Raw genomic sequence first — 17550 nt, 5'->3', positions numbered from 1 at the left:
CTCTAAAAACAGTTTGCCAATAAGATGAGAAAATTAATAAACTGAAACTATTATACTACAGGGCCGTTGAATGCTTGAATCTGATTGGTTGACGAACATTTTAAGGTGTGGAATTATTTTCCGGGAAACGCACGGCTAAAGTAGATCCAGGCAGGTCTTGACCGTATTACAGTTCCATATCACTTCGCGTAGTTGACTGTAATAACGGAAAATAGGATAGGCCTACAATTCATAACAAGAAAAAAACATAGACTGTAAAAAACCATGCAGCCCTATGCGCTTTATCTACAATTTTCGATGTCTAACTTCACAATCAATGGAAACATGCAGTTTAATTTGAATAAATAAAGTAGGGCCTATAGTCCTATAGGCCTAGCTAGCCTATAATCAATTGAAAATTAAACTGAATATATAAATAAATTGATAGTCCTGCTGCACGGGTTTTCGTAATTATTGCAGATAATATAACAAATAAATAATTATTGATAGGCCTACTTGTTAAAAGGGTTTTGTGTTTCATTTATTAGGCTAGTTAGCCTATACTGTCAATAATAGAAATAATAGAATGAACGAATTAATTGAAACGAATTTAATTAATAAAGAAAGAATTGACGCACATGCTTTTCTGTCTCATTATTGCAACATCTCTCTCTCTCTATCTAATAACTCCAAAAGCCGAGGACACATAAGGCCGGTTATGAATGTAATTTGATAGGCCTAGGCCTACTTCTGACTGATCATGCCCAAACTCGTGTTCAGCGCGTTCAGTCTGTGTTCACAGTCGGTGTTTAAAGTCTGCTGCAGTCGATGGAAACAGTCAGTCGAATGTTTCAGCCAGCTAGTCGTCGTTAAGTGTGTCCCCAGCATGAGTCTATAGTGGCTCAAACCATTAACTCTTTGGAATTAGTACGGAGGCATGGGATTAGATGCGTAAGAAATTAGTCCTACATACAAGAGCGTTTTAATGACAAAAACTTGACAAACGTCTTGAAATACATAATCTGAAGAATGTTTCGAGGTGTGGTAACTGTAGTATAAGCGGAATAATTGACTCCGGGACGTTGAATTATTAGAAAAATAGTGCACAGGTGTAACGTAGCCTTCCATCTCGGGTGTGCATTATTTTTCTAATAATTCAACGGCCTGTCGTCAATTATTCCTTAGCCTACTAAATTTATATTCCGAAGTTTTGTTCCACACACTTTTAGGTTCCAAAAGGCAGGTTTCGCAGTGACGCCTACAAGAACCATTTGTTGGTCACCCAAAGAATCTTTCAGTGAATCATCTTAAAAGAACCTTTTTTTCCCCGTAATGAAGAACATTATAAAGAACATTTTGTGCAATGGAAAGGTTCCATGGATGGTAGGCCTAAAGGTTCTTCATGAGACCATTTGAAAATAAAGAACCTTTATTTTTTTTAAGAGTGCAAGAAACCTTTTCCTGGAAAACAAGCTAAATTAAAAAGGAATAAAATACATATTTTCAGCATTTCCTTATTTCAGGTCCACTTAAAAAATAACAGCCCTTTGTTGTATATTTATATTTGCATTTATTCATTAAACAGATGCTTCTATCCAAATGACCTACGAATGAGGAAATGTCCACACAAAAAAAAAACATTAAAACAAATGTTTTAATAGAAACATTTAATGTCAGTGCAACCAGATTAAAAACGCTAAGATGAATTAAATACATCATCTTCTAAAACAGCGATTTGCATGAAACAAAAGTGCTCCTGAACCCTCTGATGCACACATAACAGTGAGGGACATTAGTGTTTCAATCTCCTTCACTACACTGCCCCTATGTGGACATACAGCACATAACATCTAACAATACTCGTACAGAAGACATCATAATACATGTGGCCTTATGAGAGAGTGATAAGAAGAGAATACAAGAATTAGACAAAAGAGATGGAGGACCAAAATCAGTTAACACTTCTCTCCATCCATGTGCCTAAATGAATGCAACTGAGAGAAAATGATCAGGTCGGGCTGGTTGTCACATCGTTTTTACCCCAATTTGTAGAGTTCACTTATTGTTTTACTGTTTACTGTTTGCTGAAAAGCCTGCGAATGGCAAGTCAAGTCACTTTTATTTCTATAGCTCTTTATCCAAAAATAATTGTTTCACAGCAACTTCACAGTAATAAACAGGAAAAAAAGATTCAATTCATAATGTTGTTCTCATTCAATCGTGTTTAAACCCCAACAAAGCAAGCCAAAGAAGACAGTGGCAAGTAACCAAAACTTACGCGACAGAATGGAGAAAAAACCTGGCGAGAAACCAAACTCAGTTGCAAGTGACAACTTAACCCATCCAGTGTGACAACATTCTATTGGCCAAGACAGAAAACAATTTAAGTACATTAAAAAAAAGCTTAGAAACAATAGACACACATCACATTGTTTTTTGATAGAGTATCCAACCTTAAAGAGGTTCACCCAAAAATGACAATTCTGTCATCAAAAGAAGATATTTTGAAGAAAAATGGGCCAAATCAAACAGTTGATGAGCCCCATTGACTTCCATAGTATTTATTTCCCCCCATACGGAAGTCAATGGGGACCATAACTTGTTTGGTTCCCGACATTCTTCAAAATATCTTATTTTGTGTTCAGCAGAAGAAAGAAACTCATACAGGTTTGGAACAACATGAGGGTGAGTAAATGATGACAGAATAACTATCCCTTTAAGGACTATATTACTCATTCCTTTGGCTATTGGCACTAAGTTCTCTGACAACCTGTTAAGTGCCAACAAACCGCTACTGGGAAATCTAGTCAAAAGCCTCCTCCGCAAACGGTACACACTGATAAAGTTCCTTCATGGATGTGTTGCTACAGATGCTGTAGGGCCTTTTCCTCTCAACCCTGCAATCTCAAGTGTTGAGGAAACACTTCCACAGCAGAGCTGATCCTGGCGATAACGTGTAAACTGTCTGAATCTGCATAGCTGTGTGCCGCCCGAAAATAATGACTTTGTTATCCTAAATAAATACCCTCAAACTGACAAACTCTTACTAACCAACCAATTAAAGCGTCTTCTCTAAAGGTAATGTCCTTTAGAATTTTTATCTCTTTCTTGACTCGGCCTGACAAAAAGTGAGTAATTTTTACACAAACTTGAATTAAAAACCAAAATAATCCTTTTTATTTCCAAGTTTACACAACTCGGTTGAGTTACACATGCAACTTGGGTTCATATGACAACAAAGTAGCGTGTAGCAAACAATATAATAATTTTAGTAACAGTAGGACTATGTTTGATTTATTTAGATAGTAGTTCACTTGTACCCGTCATATCAAATAAAATTCGGGGCTACAAATAAATCTCCCTGAATGCTCCGATCTCAGTACTGGAAATGATCTTTAGCGACCCCTGCTGGTTGAATTTAAATGTACATTTAATGTTAAATTGGATGAAATTAGCATCAAAGTTAGCCATTATTACATACAAAAACTTCTTACACATATATTAAATAACATATGTAACAGTATCAGGTCAGTAAGATTTTTTTTTTGAAAGAAATGTATAACTTTAATCAGTAAGGATGCATTAAATTGATCAAACATGACAGTAAAGACATTTATAGTGATATTTCAAATAAATGCTGCTTTTTTGAAGTTTCTATTCATCACATGAAGAATCATGTGACACTGAAGACTGGAGCAATGATGCTGAAAACAGTTCATTTCAATTAAATTAATATTTCACAAAATATTACAGTTTTTACTGTATTTTGATCAAATAAATGCAGCCTTGGTGAGCATAAGAGACTTCTTTCCAAAACATTAAATAATCTTATTGGCCCCATATTTTTAAACAGTATTTAGACAAAAACGTTTTAAACTATAGTTAAGATTAGCTTATGCATGACGTTTGAATGGTAGAGTATTAACATGGATGCAACGAATGATTGCTATACTCATGTGCTGAGAAAGAAGCCTACAGATGTGAATTAACAATTGAAAGAAGAGTGTAAAATGATTGTAAAAGCATAAGTGGTAAATATGATTGTGACCGGTCAGGTAAGCACACATTACTGCACTAACCTCTCTCTCTCTCTCTCTCTCTCTCTCTCTCTCTCTCTCTCTCTCTCTCTCTCTCTCTCTCTCTCTCTCTCTCTCTCTCTCTCTCTCTCTGTCACACACACACACACACACACACACACACACACACACACACACACACACACACACACACACACACACACACACACACACACACACACACACACACACACACACACACACACACACACACACACAGTCATAATTACACAGGATCTGTTGATCTTTGCTCTACCGGAGCTGCATATGGAGTCTCCCTGCCTAATGCAAAGTTCTGGTTAAACATTGTCCCAAGGTTTGCGTTCTGCCTTCTGTTGTTTTTACACTAAAGCCCTGGCAATTGTTGGAGGCATTATTGACTTTGTAATTAAACTATTTTAACGTCAGGATTTTGTAATCATTACATTTCAAGCCATCTGTTCCTGTCCGAGGCTTGAAATGGATTTTCCCTTTGAGGAGATAAAGGCCAGCACAATGTGGCCAGTTTTATCATTTATCGTCACGTATTTACACACAGACAAATGCTGAAATCCTCATCCGAGCCATGGCGAGTTTGCACCAGCAGCATACATACAAATATATTATGATGCAATGATATCATTTCAGCCGATCTGATTATGGATTTATTAGCGTCCATCTGCTCAAAGACTAACAAAGCTAAATTTAAAGAACCCACACCAAGAGTCGCAATGTATGAACAGCTTGTGGCCTGGATGCCTAGTTTTAGTCAACACCTTTATCAACTTAACCTAGTCTAGTGAATAATGCAGAAATCAACTTATCCACTATCAGATTTTCACAGTGATGTTTGTTAGTTTGTTGTAGTTTATTATATAATACATTTCAGCCTCCAGAATAATGTGAACAAATTTTATATTTTTTATTAGTATATACAAGAATGCTAAACTAAGAACAAAGATGAATTGTGATTATATTACAGTATATACTACACAACCTTAAAGAAAAGATAATTATATAATTGGGTCATTACCTGTCATTTGTTAGCACAACCCCCCCCATTTCAAATCAAACAATAAAAAATAAATCAGTTAGCCTGTCTGCAATTTATTTGGCAATTAAATATATACTGTAAAATATACAGATGAACTAAAACATGTCTCACCTCCTGTGAGTATAATAGAGATGTAGAATTACAGATAAGGTATCAGTCAGGGTGGCCCACCAGTTGAGCCCATGAACACAGTGTTGATGGGGGGCAGGGACGACACGATTTCTCTGATCTCTGTGGTTCCTTGGAGAGGCAGCAGTGCATTCTGGGAGTGATAAGGAGCAGGAGTTCCATACATGCAGGGTGTTGAGACGGAGCAGGAATGAGCGATGCTGGATCCTGAAATAGAACAGAAATTGCATAAGACTGATATAATAGCAGATATACATCTTTTATATATATACACACACTAGTTGTCACACTCCGTACAAAGCACATATTATTGGCTAGAAAACAGCTATTGAACATAAATACAGAATAAAGATATTTGTAGTTTATTTAAAACACATTGAGCGAGGCAAGTTGTCACAGTAAGAACCTGCCATTAAATAGTTCATTATATAACATTTAATTGAAAAACTTAAAGAGTAAATTATGTTATGAAGCAATTAATGAAATGCAACATTTTACAACATACAATACCATTGAAAAGTTTGGGGTCAGTAAGTTTAACACTTTTAAACACTTTTATTCAGCAAGGATGCATTACATTGATCAAAAGTGACAGTACAGACGTTGATTATGTTACAAAAGAATTATATTTAGAATAAATGCATTCATTCATTAAAGTATCACTGACTCTTTTTTTTTTGGTTTCCACAAAAATATTAAGCAGCACAACAATAATACAATATGTTTCTTGAGCAGAAAATCGGCATATTGGAATGATTTCTGAAGGATCATGTGACGCTGAAGACTGGAGTAATGATGCTGAAAATTCAGCTTTGACATCACAGGAAAAAATTATATTTTAAAATATATTAAAACAGAAAACAGTTATTTTAAATTATAATACTATTTCACAATATTACTGTTTTTACTGTATTTTTGATCAAATAAATGCAGCCTTGGTGAGCATAAGAGACTTCTAAACTAGACTACAGACCCTAAACTTTGGAACGATCGTGTACAAATAAAACGTGCTAAACTTGTTGACTCAGTCAGTGTTTTCCCAGCAGCTGTTTTAAGTGCTGAGATATAGCACCCGTGTGACAACTAGCCCCGGTCTCCCCTAGAAGGATTTCTGTCCTCACCTGCTGTGTGTGTGCCCATTGCAGACAGTTCAGTGTAGTAGGGTCTTGTTGTCTTCCTGCTCGTGTTGTCCAGGATGTTCAGAGGGTCGTGCACTTCGGCGTAGGCTGAAACAGAGCGGATGCTGCTCACGCTGCTGATAACTGACACATGCTGATCGATAAACGTGCCCATCCTCTGAGCGTCCACGTAACCACTGCTGTTGTAATATCCTGCTCAGGAGAAAGATGAACAGTAATGTTTCAACAGGAGCATCTGCAAACAAACTCATATTTACCTTTCTGAGCACCATAGTAACATAATTAAAATACATGATAAATCTTGTCCTCTTGTTATATGTTACAGATAAATTTGGGGGTAAATCACTTTTTTATTTCATTGTATGTTTATATTATTATTCCTGGTTACACTTTATTTTGATGGTCCCCTTTAGGCCGTCTGTTGACTATGTTGCACCAACATGTCAACTAACTCTCACTAGAGTATTAGTTGAGTATTAGTAGACTGTTAGGGGTAGGAGAATAAGTTGACATGTAGTTTCAAAGTTACTTATAGTCAGTAGATCGTCTGTTGGAGGACCATTACAATTAAAATGTTAGCAGATATTAACCAGTCTACTAATATTCTACTAATACTCTGATGAGAGTTAGTTGACATATAGGTACACAGTTACTTATAGTCAACATATTGTCTAAAGGGGACCATCAAAATATAACACACACACACACACACACACACACACACATAAAACTTGCAAAATTACAAAAAAGGGATTATTGAAGAAAGGATAGGAAATGCTTCAATGGGTATAATATATTCTTTCCATTTATTTTAATATATTCCATAATTTTTTTTTTTTAAATTGCATTAATAAAAGACAAAAGAGACAACATTTGAACTAAGGTCACCACTAGGCATGTGTATATGCATAAGCTAATCTTAACTAAATAGTTTTTATCTAACTACTACTGTTCAAAAGTTTAGGGTTGGTAAGACTTATTTAATATTTTTTTATTTAAAGTCTCTTATGCTCACCATAGCTGCATTTATTTGAGCAAAAATACAGCAATATTGTGCAATATTATTACAATTTAAAATAACTGATCTATTTGAATATGTTTAAAATGTAATTTATTACTGTGATGTCAAAGCTGAATTTTCAGGATCATTACTCCAGTCTTCAGTGTCACATGATCCTTCAGAAATCATTCTAATACGCTGATTTGCTGCTCAAGAAACATTTCATATTATTATTAATGTTGAAAACAGTTGTGCTGCTGAATATTTTTTCAGGATTCTTTGATGAATAGAAAGTTCAAAAGAACCGCATTGACCCCCAACTTTTAAACTGTAGTGTACATTTGTATAAAAGTGCACTCTTAATTGGCCAATAATAATTTCAGCATCTCTTACCATTGTGCCCAGAGCTGCAAACCGAACCTGCGCATCCATCTCCACTGGCAGCACTTCCTCCAAAGCTGTACCCTGTGGAGTCCAGCAGCTGTACGCCCTCAGTGTCCATCGCAGGGTCACCTGTGGCTGCGTATCCAGTCGATGCAACCCTCGAGCTGTAGGGAGACCCGGTACAGCTGCTGCTGAAGCAGTCTTTAGTCAGTTGGTGTCCAGAAAAGGGTGCGTAGCGTCCGCTTTCGGTATGAGCCTGATAGGCTGGCGTGGGAGTGTGAGTCTGAGCTCTGAACACAGGCTGGTAGTAAGAGGAGTTGGGGTAGGTGCCAGAACTAGCATTGTGAAGACTCTGGTACATGGTGTCGGGGAAAGTCTGGCAGGACAGTTGGGGTTGTATGGGGCAGCTGCTCTGCGGCCTCACAGCCATCGGGCCCTGGTTGATCACGCTGCTACGGTTGATCATGGCTGGAGAGATCGGAGGGGTCATCAGGGGGGCGCTGTTCTGCGAGTAATCCATTTGACCTAGAAAAATATGAGTCATTATATTCATATAAATTATGTTACAATTATTTATTATATTATTAATAATCATTTTAATTGTATTAATATTAAATATTATTTACACTACCGGTCAAAATTTTGATTAATTCAGATTTTTAAAAAAGGTTTTTGAAAGAACTCTTATCCTCACCAAGCCTGCATTTGTTTGATCAAAAATACAGTGAAACAGTAATATTGTGAAATATTATTATAATTTAAAATAACAATTTAAAATATATTTTGAAATCTAATTTATTCCTGCGATGGCAAAGCTGAATTTTCATTAATCCAGTCTTCAGTCACATGATCCTTCAGAAATCATTCTAAATTGCTGATTTGCTGCTCAAGAAATATTTCTTATTATAATCAATGTTGAAAATGAGAAAGAAATACTTTTATTCAGCAAGGATCCATTAAATTGATCAAAAGTGATTTTTTTGCCGCAAAAGACTGTTTTCAACATTGATAATAATAAAAACTATTATTAATAACTTAGCACCAATAATAATTGGTAATACATTATCAGCAAATTAATTATTTTGAAGTTGATATCACAAGAATTGAGCCCGCTAAAAGGTTTTAAAGTACCTTATCCACGGTAACGCAATGTCCGATTTCAAAATGCCAAGTGTCCCGCTACCAACACACTGACAGTTAACAGTTTGATTCCCTGCTTTGACACCCTTGTCTTTGATTTCAAATAAATTTGCAATGTTGTGATTCATCTTGAAGCTGAAAGATTGTTTGAAATACTTTTGGAGAAAATGAATAGAAAAAATACTTCTGGAATAAAGGCTCCTGAAACATGTGCGCTCTATAACAAATAATTTTAACGAAAAACATAAAAAATGAACATTTCTCTAATTCGTGTGAGCTGCTGTTTTTAAGTACCAGTAATAGTAAAGTTGTCCGGATCGGTACTATGGTACACGATAGTACTGGCCCCGAGCCCCTGCTGTGCAGCTGTGAGCGACAGGAAATCATGTTCTGGAGGGTTCTCGTCCTTGACAGTCGAATCATTGGACGCCACACTGGATTTATTCCGATTGGCCAAGAAGCAGGAACTTGGGGAGGCGGTGAATGTAGCTTTACTAGCATCTGTCAAAATGGAAACATCACAGATAATTGGGTTAAATTTATTTGCATATACACCACCATTCAAAGGTTTGAGGTCAGTACGATTTATCATTTTATTTTTAGGGAACAAAAGTGAGTCAAGACATTTCTAATGTTACAAAGATTTATATTTCAAATAAATGCTGCTTAAGAAATGTAAACAGATAAGAAATGGAATAATGTCTAATAATAAATGTTTCTTGAGCAGCAAATCAGCATATTAGAATGATTTTTGATGGATCATGTGACACTGAAGACTGGAGTAATGATGCTGAAAATTCTAATTTATTTTAAATTGTAATAATAATATTCACAACATTACTGTTTTAGTGTATTTTTGATCAAATAAATGCAGCCTTGGTGAGCCTAAGAGACTTTTTTTAAAAATATATATATATATAAAAAAAAACTTTTGAAAGGCAGTGTCCAGTAAAATAACAAACTCATTATATAAATAAAACTAAATTATTAGGGTACCTGCACTCCTCATATATTTCTCCAGTAGATTCTGAAGGTCCTGCTCTTTGTCGTTGTTGAATTGTGTCTCAATTGCTAGCAGGATGTATTCATCCAAAAGCATCCGAATGAGGTGGAACGAGCCTGTAAGTTACAAGAAACCAGCATAAAGGGATACTCCACCCAAAAATGAAAATTCTGTCATTATTTACTCAGCCTCAAGTTGTTCCAAACCTGTATGAATTTCTTTCTTCTGCTGAACACAAAAGAAGATATTTTGAAGAATGATGGGCCAAACCAAACAGTTGATGAGCCCCATTGACTAGAGTATTTTTCAGTCCTATCAACTGTTTGGTTAACCCATATTCTTCAAATGATCTTCTTTTGTGTTCAGCAGACGAAAGAAATTCATATTTCATATCTCTTTAAATAGTTTTAGTAGGCTATTGCAAAACTCACTGCCTAAACAGTAATAATCCAAAATAATAGGTATCCGACTGCTTCACTCATGCTGCTCATAAATTGGCTTTGCCCTCAAAAAATTTGCAGAGTGCAACTACACTAGCACACTACGCAGAGTACTGTATCCCACAATGCAATGCTCTCAACTTCACTTTCCCACGGGTTTCACTGAGCTAGTGCTTCCAGGTGATACTGTTTGGCTTTGTGAACACCTGTAGGGTCATCAAATGTTAGGAACACTGAGAAAGGTCATGCTCTAATCAGGGCGCACACACACGGCACAAGATAAAGGATTGTTTGTACAGGCTTTTATGGCTTATTCTCCGCAGTGGATCCCCAGCTAAAACCAAATGGTATAAATTTGACTATATACTAGGATGCTCCAATTATACCTAAAGATTTTAAAGTCACCATTAAATCAAAATGGACAATTCTTGTGTTTTTCAGTGGAATTATTGCAGTGTTTATTCGAAATTATTTATCCGTGCCGTGCACATCTTTTTTTTTTTATTCATGTGCCCTCGTAATCTTTAACCAAAATAACTTTCCCTCCCTCTTGCAGTGACATCTCTTCTCTGATGATGTGTTTACTGTCGCGAGGGCGGGACAACCTGTTACTCACATGACATCACAGTAATAGCAAACCACAACCATCCAATCAATTCCCCATGGACAAATTCAAGTTTTGCCCTACACTTTTTCTAGTTTGAGAAACCGTTTCACTTGGAGATAAGTCACAATAGGGGAATAAAAAACGATCGCAACTTCTACTTCATGCTGACTTTAAAATAATCTGGAGTATTTGAAAGAAACCGAATCAATGATTACTGTGTGTATGAATGCATGCTAAAGGTTTACCAAAGCTGGTAGCATTGTTTAGGGTAAGATTGTGCATCACTCGTGCTCCAAAAAAACTCCACTTCAGAAGAAAATCTTGAGCTCTCTTCTTCACCGACCGACCATTTTGCTTGCTGGGCTATAAAACAGATTATGCAAATTCAATATTAACATTCATTGCTAGTCTGACTGCTGTGGGATTGCAGTGCAACAAACCTTAATGACTTTCTGCTCGACCACCGAGTCCAGCCATTCAATGAAAGACTCTACAGTGGCATTTTTCCTCAGGAGGTCTTTCAGCTCTTGAAACACTGAAATGGAGTCATCTAGCAGAAAAGATCAAGAAATCATAAATACATTTCGAGGCTTAGCATATGAGATTTTTTGTAAAAGGGTCACAAACCGCATTTAAAAAGAAAATTGTAATCTACTTTGAGGTCCACTTTGAGCAAGATATTTTACACTTAAAAAAACATCCTAATTTAGAAGTAATAGGCTATTTTATTACATTACATTATATTAGTTGAAACGAAGATGCTACAGAAAGATGTTTATCTTGTGACATAGTTGAAACATTTGCCAACTGTGAAACATTTATGCGTATTACATACACTTTATAAGTCTTGGTTGTGGCAAATAAAGTTTAAGTACGGAGTCAAATTAAGTGAACAAACAAACACTGTCTTACTGATGCGATCTGGAACTTAAAATGAACAATTACACTTCCACACTTCCTCAATGTTAGGATCACAAGAAAGGCAATGCAAATTCTGTGTTTTCCACAATTTGGCACTGCAAAACGTCTTGTAATCCTCAGAGGCATCAATCGTTTTGTTGCTGGAGTAATCCTGTGTTTGCGTCTCTCTCGTATTTACTACGACATGACATATGCAAATCTGTGGGCGGGGCTAAAGAGGCAATGATGTAGGCGTTGATCTTCTGCACAGAAGGTCTTTCGTCGCACTATTACGTCATACCGAGACAAACTCCGGAATCTTTTTGTTTTGAGAGCTTGGTTTCAATAGCTGTATTTGAACTAACGAGGAAGTTTTGAGTTCTGAAACTTACAGCATATTTGTATAGTAATGATCTCTTTTATGTCAAAAGATCAAGGAAAATTTGATTTCTCAATTCATGGCCCCTCTAAAAAAAAACATCCAAAGGTTTGACTACCAAGCCACCAGTAACTCACATTCGGAATAGAAGTCTGAATCTTGGTCGTTTGTAATTGAAAGGAGTGCTTGAGAACCAATACTGTTCAGATCCACCTTATCAATATCATTCACCATAGAAGTCACAACATTCTGGTCAAAAAGTGCAGGTCTTGCAATCTGAAAAGACATTTGTACATTATAGTTGCACAAATATTTACAAAATAAACAAAAGCAAGAATTATTGATGTCTGTAAATCATCTACCTGTGCAAGATGTAAAAAGGAGGTCTGTCTCTTTAAGGAGGACACAAACTGTCGAGCTATCGGCAGTTTCTTGTCTGAGAGGATTTCTGGGAGATTCTCCAAGGAAGACACCATCCAGTGTTCCCAGTGCTTGGCAAAATTTCGAATATCTGCCAAAAGACTGGAGATATTTTCCCAAACTCACTCAAAAACACTTACCAATATGAAATTCAACATCTTTTTGAATCCACTGCATAAAAAAACAAATGTTGTGTATATCATGCAGCAGTCTCAAAGACAAACCTCTCTGGCATGTCCTGCATAGTAGCAGGGATGAGAACATCGGTCAGAACCTGTGAAAAACAATTCAGCCAGCTGGTGATAAGTCAAACATGATGTGACAATTATGAACTACTGTAAAAAACAAAAACAAAAATTGTGTAAAAAATGATCACATTTTCACACAATAAATATGTAAATGGTTTATATTATTATACACTTTTAGAAAAAATTGTTTAATTGGGTTCATAATAAGTTCATGTTCAATGGGTAATTTAATTTTTTTTCTAGTGATAAAGTATATTTACGAACTGCTTAATTCATAAAACTATTATTTTTTTAAATAAATTAATTAAAACTATATCCATAAAATGATCCCATTATGAGAACCTCTAAAATGTTCCACATATGAAGTGCTTGACAGAACCCTTTAAGGTTCTATATAGAACCATTTCTTCTAAGAGTGTAGCTTTAAAAATTTAATAAGATTTCTGTGATTGATTTTCATCTTTCAAAGTCTTGGTCTGGGAACTATGATACAAGAATAAAATCTAAACATAAATGGCACTTGAAAAGTAGCAAAAATAAATGATTGTCATAGTGTCCTGGACACTTTTAATGTAACCATGTAAGAAAATGATAAAAATGTAATTCTCTGAGACATACCCATTCATAAGTTTGAGGTCAGTAAGCTAAATGAATACTTTTCTCAGCAAGGATGCATTAAATTGATCAAAAGTGACAGTAAAGACATTTATAATTTGAAAAGATTTTTATTTTCGAATAAAAGCTGTTCTTTTGAACATTATATTCATTAAAGAATCTTGGAAAAAATGTACCACAGATTTCATAAAAATATTAAACAGCACATCCATTTTTAACCGACCCCAAACCTTCTGAAGAAACACCCAGATATGGTTCATAAACACTCACTTTGTAAAGTATAGAGTCACACACACAGAAGATGTCCACAATAACTGGATTCTCTAGCAGCGGGAGGAGATGTTCAGGCATTCCTTGCCAGAAGTGAAGCAGAAAGTTCTGGATCTGGAACAAATGGGATTGATTACAGTGAATCTTTTTCTAGAATCTAGATATGATGACAAGAGATTCTTTAAGAGCTTAAAATTGCACCTCCTCAAAGTTGACATTAATGGCATTATCCAGAATGCACTGACAGTGAGTTTTGTACATCATTATCAATGTGTCGACCTAAAAAATAAAGAGCATAGCAGAATCTGAGGTAAGTACATTAAAAGCGGTACATATAAACAGCATTTTGGAATGGGTTTCCATTGAAATGAACAGACCTTCTCTTTTGAAACAGACTCCTGAAGCACTAAATGCTGTGCACTTGGGAATTCTGGTAAAAGAGTTCCTGTTTTAGAACTAAGAGAGTATTTCCTGGTGAATCCTCCCTGTGGAAAAAATAAGAAGCCGGAATATAAGTAATATTATATCATATTCTGCTATGTTGTTGATAGAAACACATTACAACATATTCTAAATATGTATATGGAATGTATGTAAAGTCTCATTTTGCAAGCATACATTCCACCACAAAAGACTTATGTTTTTTTTAAAAGAAATTAATACTTTGCACTAAATTGATCAAAAGTGACACTAAAGACATCCATATTACAAAAGATTTAAGATTTATTAAATAAATGCTGTTCTTTTGAACTTCATATTTATCAAAGATGCCAGAGAAAAATTATTAAAGGTTTCCACAAAAATATTAAGAAGCACAACTGTTTTCAACATTTATAATAAGAAGAAATATTTTTTATGCACCATATCAGCATATTAGAATGATTTCTGAAGGATCATGTGACAATGAAGACTGGAGTAATGATGCTGAAAATTCAGCTTTGTCATCACAGGAATACATTCTATTTTATTAAAATAGAAAACAGTTATTTTAAATTTTAAGAATATTTATCAATATTACTGTTTTTTTTTTTTTATCAAATAAATGCAGCCTTGGTGAGAACATTAAAAAACATTTAAAAAATGACTGACCCCAAACTAGAATGGTCCTATACACACACACACACACACATATATATATATATATATATAGTAAGACTGCCCACCTCATTTTTCAGCTTGCTTCCAGAGAATCTGTGCAAAACACATAAGAGCATTTAAAAACCGAAATGAAAAATAACTTTGAAAAATATAATGTGTCTCAGCATGGGCATTGCAAAATCACTCGCCTTTCATGTGATTATTCAAAACATTCAAGGACTTATGATTGGATGCTGAATTGAAGGCATGAAGGTCAAAACTAACCGTGTCAAACCTTTTCCTGAGTACACAGAGTGATAATACGCACTGCTCTCCTTGATTCCAATACCATAATAATGATACCTGAAAAACATTCAGAGGACAAACACTGTCAAGAGCTTTAGCTTAGGCATTTAAGTATTATTAAATAGGAGTAAATAAAGTTTTCAGTCAGTGACCGGGCCATGTGGCTCTTTCTTACTTCGAATGGCCTCTGGTTCCAAGCCTTCGTGTTGTAAGCAGAGGAAATTTCTGCCTTATGGTCTGAAATGATAACATTAGAACTCTAACACATCGTAAGATCGATCTCCATGTACTGTAAATACAAGATCAACAGCTATTTATAACTGATAATGTACATATTTGGGAAGCACAGCCTTTTAGGTATTAATCCTAAAGATGAACTAAAATACACCGAAAATGCAATAGGTTTCGGTGCAATCGGTATCTGTTTTCGAAATCGGATATTATAATACTTATCACAGAGACTTATAACTGTCTGTATTATAACAGAAGATATAAAAACTCCTCTTACCTTCCCAAAAGTGGCAGCACAAGCAGGATCTAATTTCTCCTTCCGACAAAAGTCTAAATAATGAGCGTAAAGGATACACCGTGGCAGGCAAACACCTTCACAAACTATGTAGTTTTCCTCAAGCCTAATAGAAAAAGCAAAACGCAAGCTTATAATAATATCATCCACTTTTTGTAGATTATTTGTAATGGCAAGCTTCATTTTCAAAAGAAGAATTGATCAGAGAGTACCATTGTAAAGTAAGCTGAGTCTGTTTCTTCTTGTCCTTGATGATCTGACTGATACTTTTCTTTGGCACCGTTTGTTTGACAGAGAACGTCTTAGAAAAATCCAGGTGGCCCAGGTCCTCTTCAGAGGAAATGCTTCCATTACTTTCATCAGCTTCTGCCAAATGAATAACATACATAGCTTTCAAACGGTGACGTGTGCCAAAACTATTCACAACGTATAATTGCAAAACAAACTGGCGACAGATTGAGAATTTCTAACTGTGCATTGAAAGAAAGCATAGCACTAGTTTAATCAAAGCAAGTTTGAAAACAATTTACAACAAAGATGATTTTTCCCCACCTGATTTAATGCCAGAATCCTCCTCCTCATCAAGCCTGGCTTTGAAAAACATGTTCTTTCCGAGATTGTCTTGGTCAACATGAATTGTCGCGTGGAGGTCATCTGCGTTTTTGCAAGCTCTCTTTGTCTGCGACGCTTGTAGTTGATGAAACGTCTCATTCTTCAAAGGACTCCCTATATTTCTTTTCATTGGCATGTTCAAGGAGAAATCAAAAAAGAAAAACTGGAATGCAAAATTAAAACCAAGTGAAATAATGGGAAAAAAAATAGAGCCCCTCAAAACCTAAATTGTTAAAACATTCCAAAATCAACGCGGCCCATTCTCACGTTTGGCAAAGTGATGCATATATCCATTCCTGAAATGATACACATCTCCAAAGCATCCCAAAAAAAGAACAACATTTAAACAATTTGTCAACTATGTGTGTTGCTTTTCCTCTTTCCTCACTAGAAACAAATGCTCACAAAATAAACCTGTAGCACGATGGAAACTCTAAAAATAGCAGCTGAAATATAACAATAATCCTGTAAAAATTCATTAATCCAAGAATGGGTAAGATAACACCTTCCAGTCTTAATTAAAGCTCTGCTCTCTCTGAAATGGTGCGTCACAGAGGTGAGTGCCTTAGGGCCATTTATCTTATTTACAGAAGACTGGCAATGGATTCTGGGATTTAATGATTAACCTAGAGGGATATCATCTCCTTGAAATCTGGAAATCTTGCAGCTCGCCTATAGACCCAATCAGAGCCAGCCTCCTTAATGTTATACTTTTCCCTTTCGTTTACATCCATTAACACACTATTTTCTGGAACTTTTTTTGCTGGTTTCATCTGTAATAGTGAGGAGAAGATTCTGCTGGCCTTGTATATAGGCAGAGTTTAAAACGCCATATCTGAAGCATGGAAATAAGAGGAAAATTGTAAAATGGACAAATAAACACAAAAACTGGACAATGAAAGCATATTATTCATCTAAAAGTTTTAGGAGTTGAGTTGTTGTGGGACAGTTTGACTGTAATGTCTGTATAAGTGTTGACATTTTGTGACAACGTGCCCCGTTATAGCAACCTTGCTTCAATTAAACAGATTATCATAGGATTTTCAAAGTAAAACATTTAGAAAACAATTACGAAACAATACATGAGTCAGAAACAAATGTAAAAGGTAGGATACAAATTAGCAAAACTTTACTTCAGCTTATTTTTATTTTTAGTATTACTGAGATACTATTATAGTTTTTATTAAAATATTGAATTTGGGTTTTTTTTGTGTTTTTTTTTACATTTTGCCATTTTAATTTTAGTTAAAGTTTTAGTAAATTTGTA

The 17550-nt window shown here is 35.4% G+C and overlaps 1 protein-coding gene across 1 annotated transcript; it reads right to left on the bottom strand.

Annotated features, from left to right (window-relative positions):
• Positions 1 to 4932: 4932 nt before the first annotated feature.
• On the bottom strand, positions 4933 to 16553 carry rfx6 (regulatory factor X, 6). Its single transcript, XM_056269508.1, has 19 exons — positions 16224 to 16553; positions 15884 to 16037; positions 15654 to 15777; positions 15321 to 15382; positions 15125 to 15202; positions 14926 to 14953; positions 14140 to 14247; positions 13964 to 14041; positions 13763 to 13876; positions 12854 to 12903; positions 12572 to 12731; positions 12347 to 12485; positions 11371 to 11480; positions 11176 to 11293; positions 9877 to 9999; positions 9175 to 9381; positions 7750 to 8265; positions 6339 to 6548; positions 4933 to 5424 (listed from the first exon to the last, which is right to left on the bottom strand). Exons 1-19 carry the CDS (start codon positions 16417 to 16419, stop codon positions 5246 to 5248), a joined length of 2754 nt encoding a protein of 917 aa, XP_056125483.1. The 5' UTR covers positions 16420 to 16553; the 3' UTR covers positions 4933 to 5245.
• Between the last annotated feature and the right edge of the window lie 997 nt (positions 16554 to 17550).

This window comes from Rhinichthys klamathensis, unplaced genomic scaffold, assembly GCF_029890125.1.
Source record: "Rhinichthys klamathensis goyatoka isolate OS25496 unplaced genomic scaffold, OSU_Roscu_1.1 h1tg000281l_1, whole genome shotgun sequence".
NCBI lineage: Eukaryota > Metazoa > Chordata > Actinopteri > Cypriniformes > Leuciscidae > Rhinichthys > Rhinichthys klamathensis.
This window is presented reverse-complemented; position numbering and strand designations above follow the sequence as displayed.

Bases quoted from the DNA above. Each gene is read 5' to 3' on its own strand.
- rfx6 (XM_056269508.1), bottom strand. From the start codon at position 16,419: ATGCCAATGAAAAGAAATATAGGGAGTCCTTTGAAGAATGAGACGTTT. The intron at 15,778-15,883 runs GTACTCTCTGAT...TTTTTCTATTAG, and splicing joins ACTCAGCTTACTTTACAATG to GCTTGAGGAAAACTACATAG. The intron at 11,481-12,346 runs GTGAGTTACTGG...CTTTTCTGCTAG, and splicing joins TTCAGACTTCTATTCCGAAT to ATGACTCCATTTCAGTGTTT.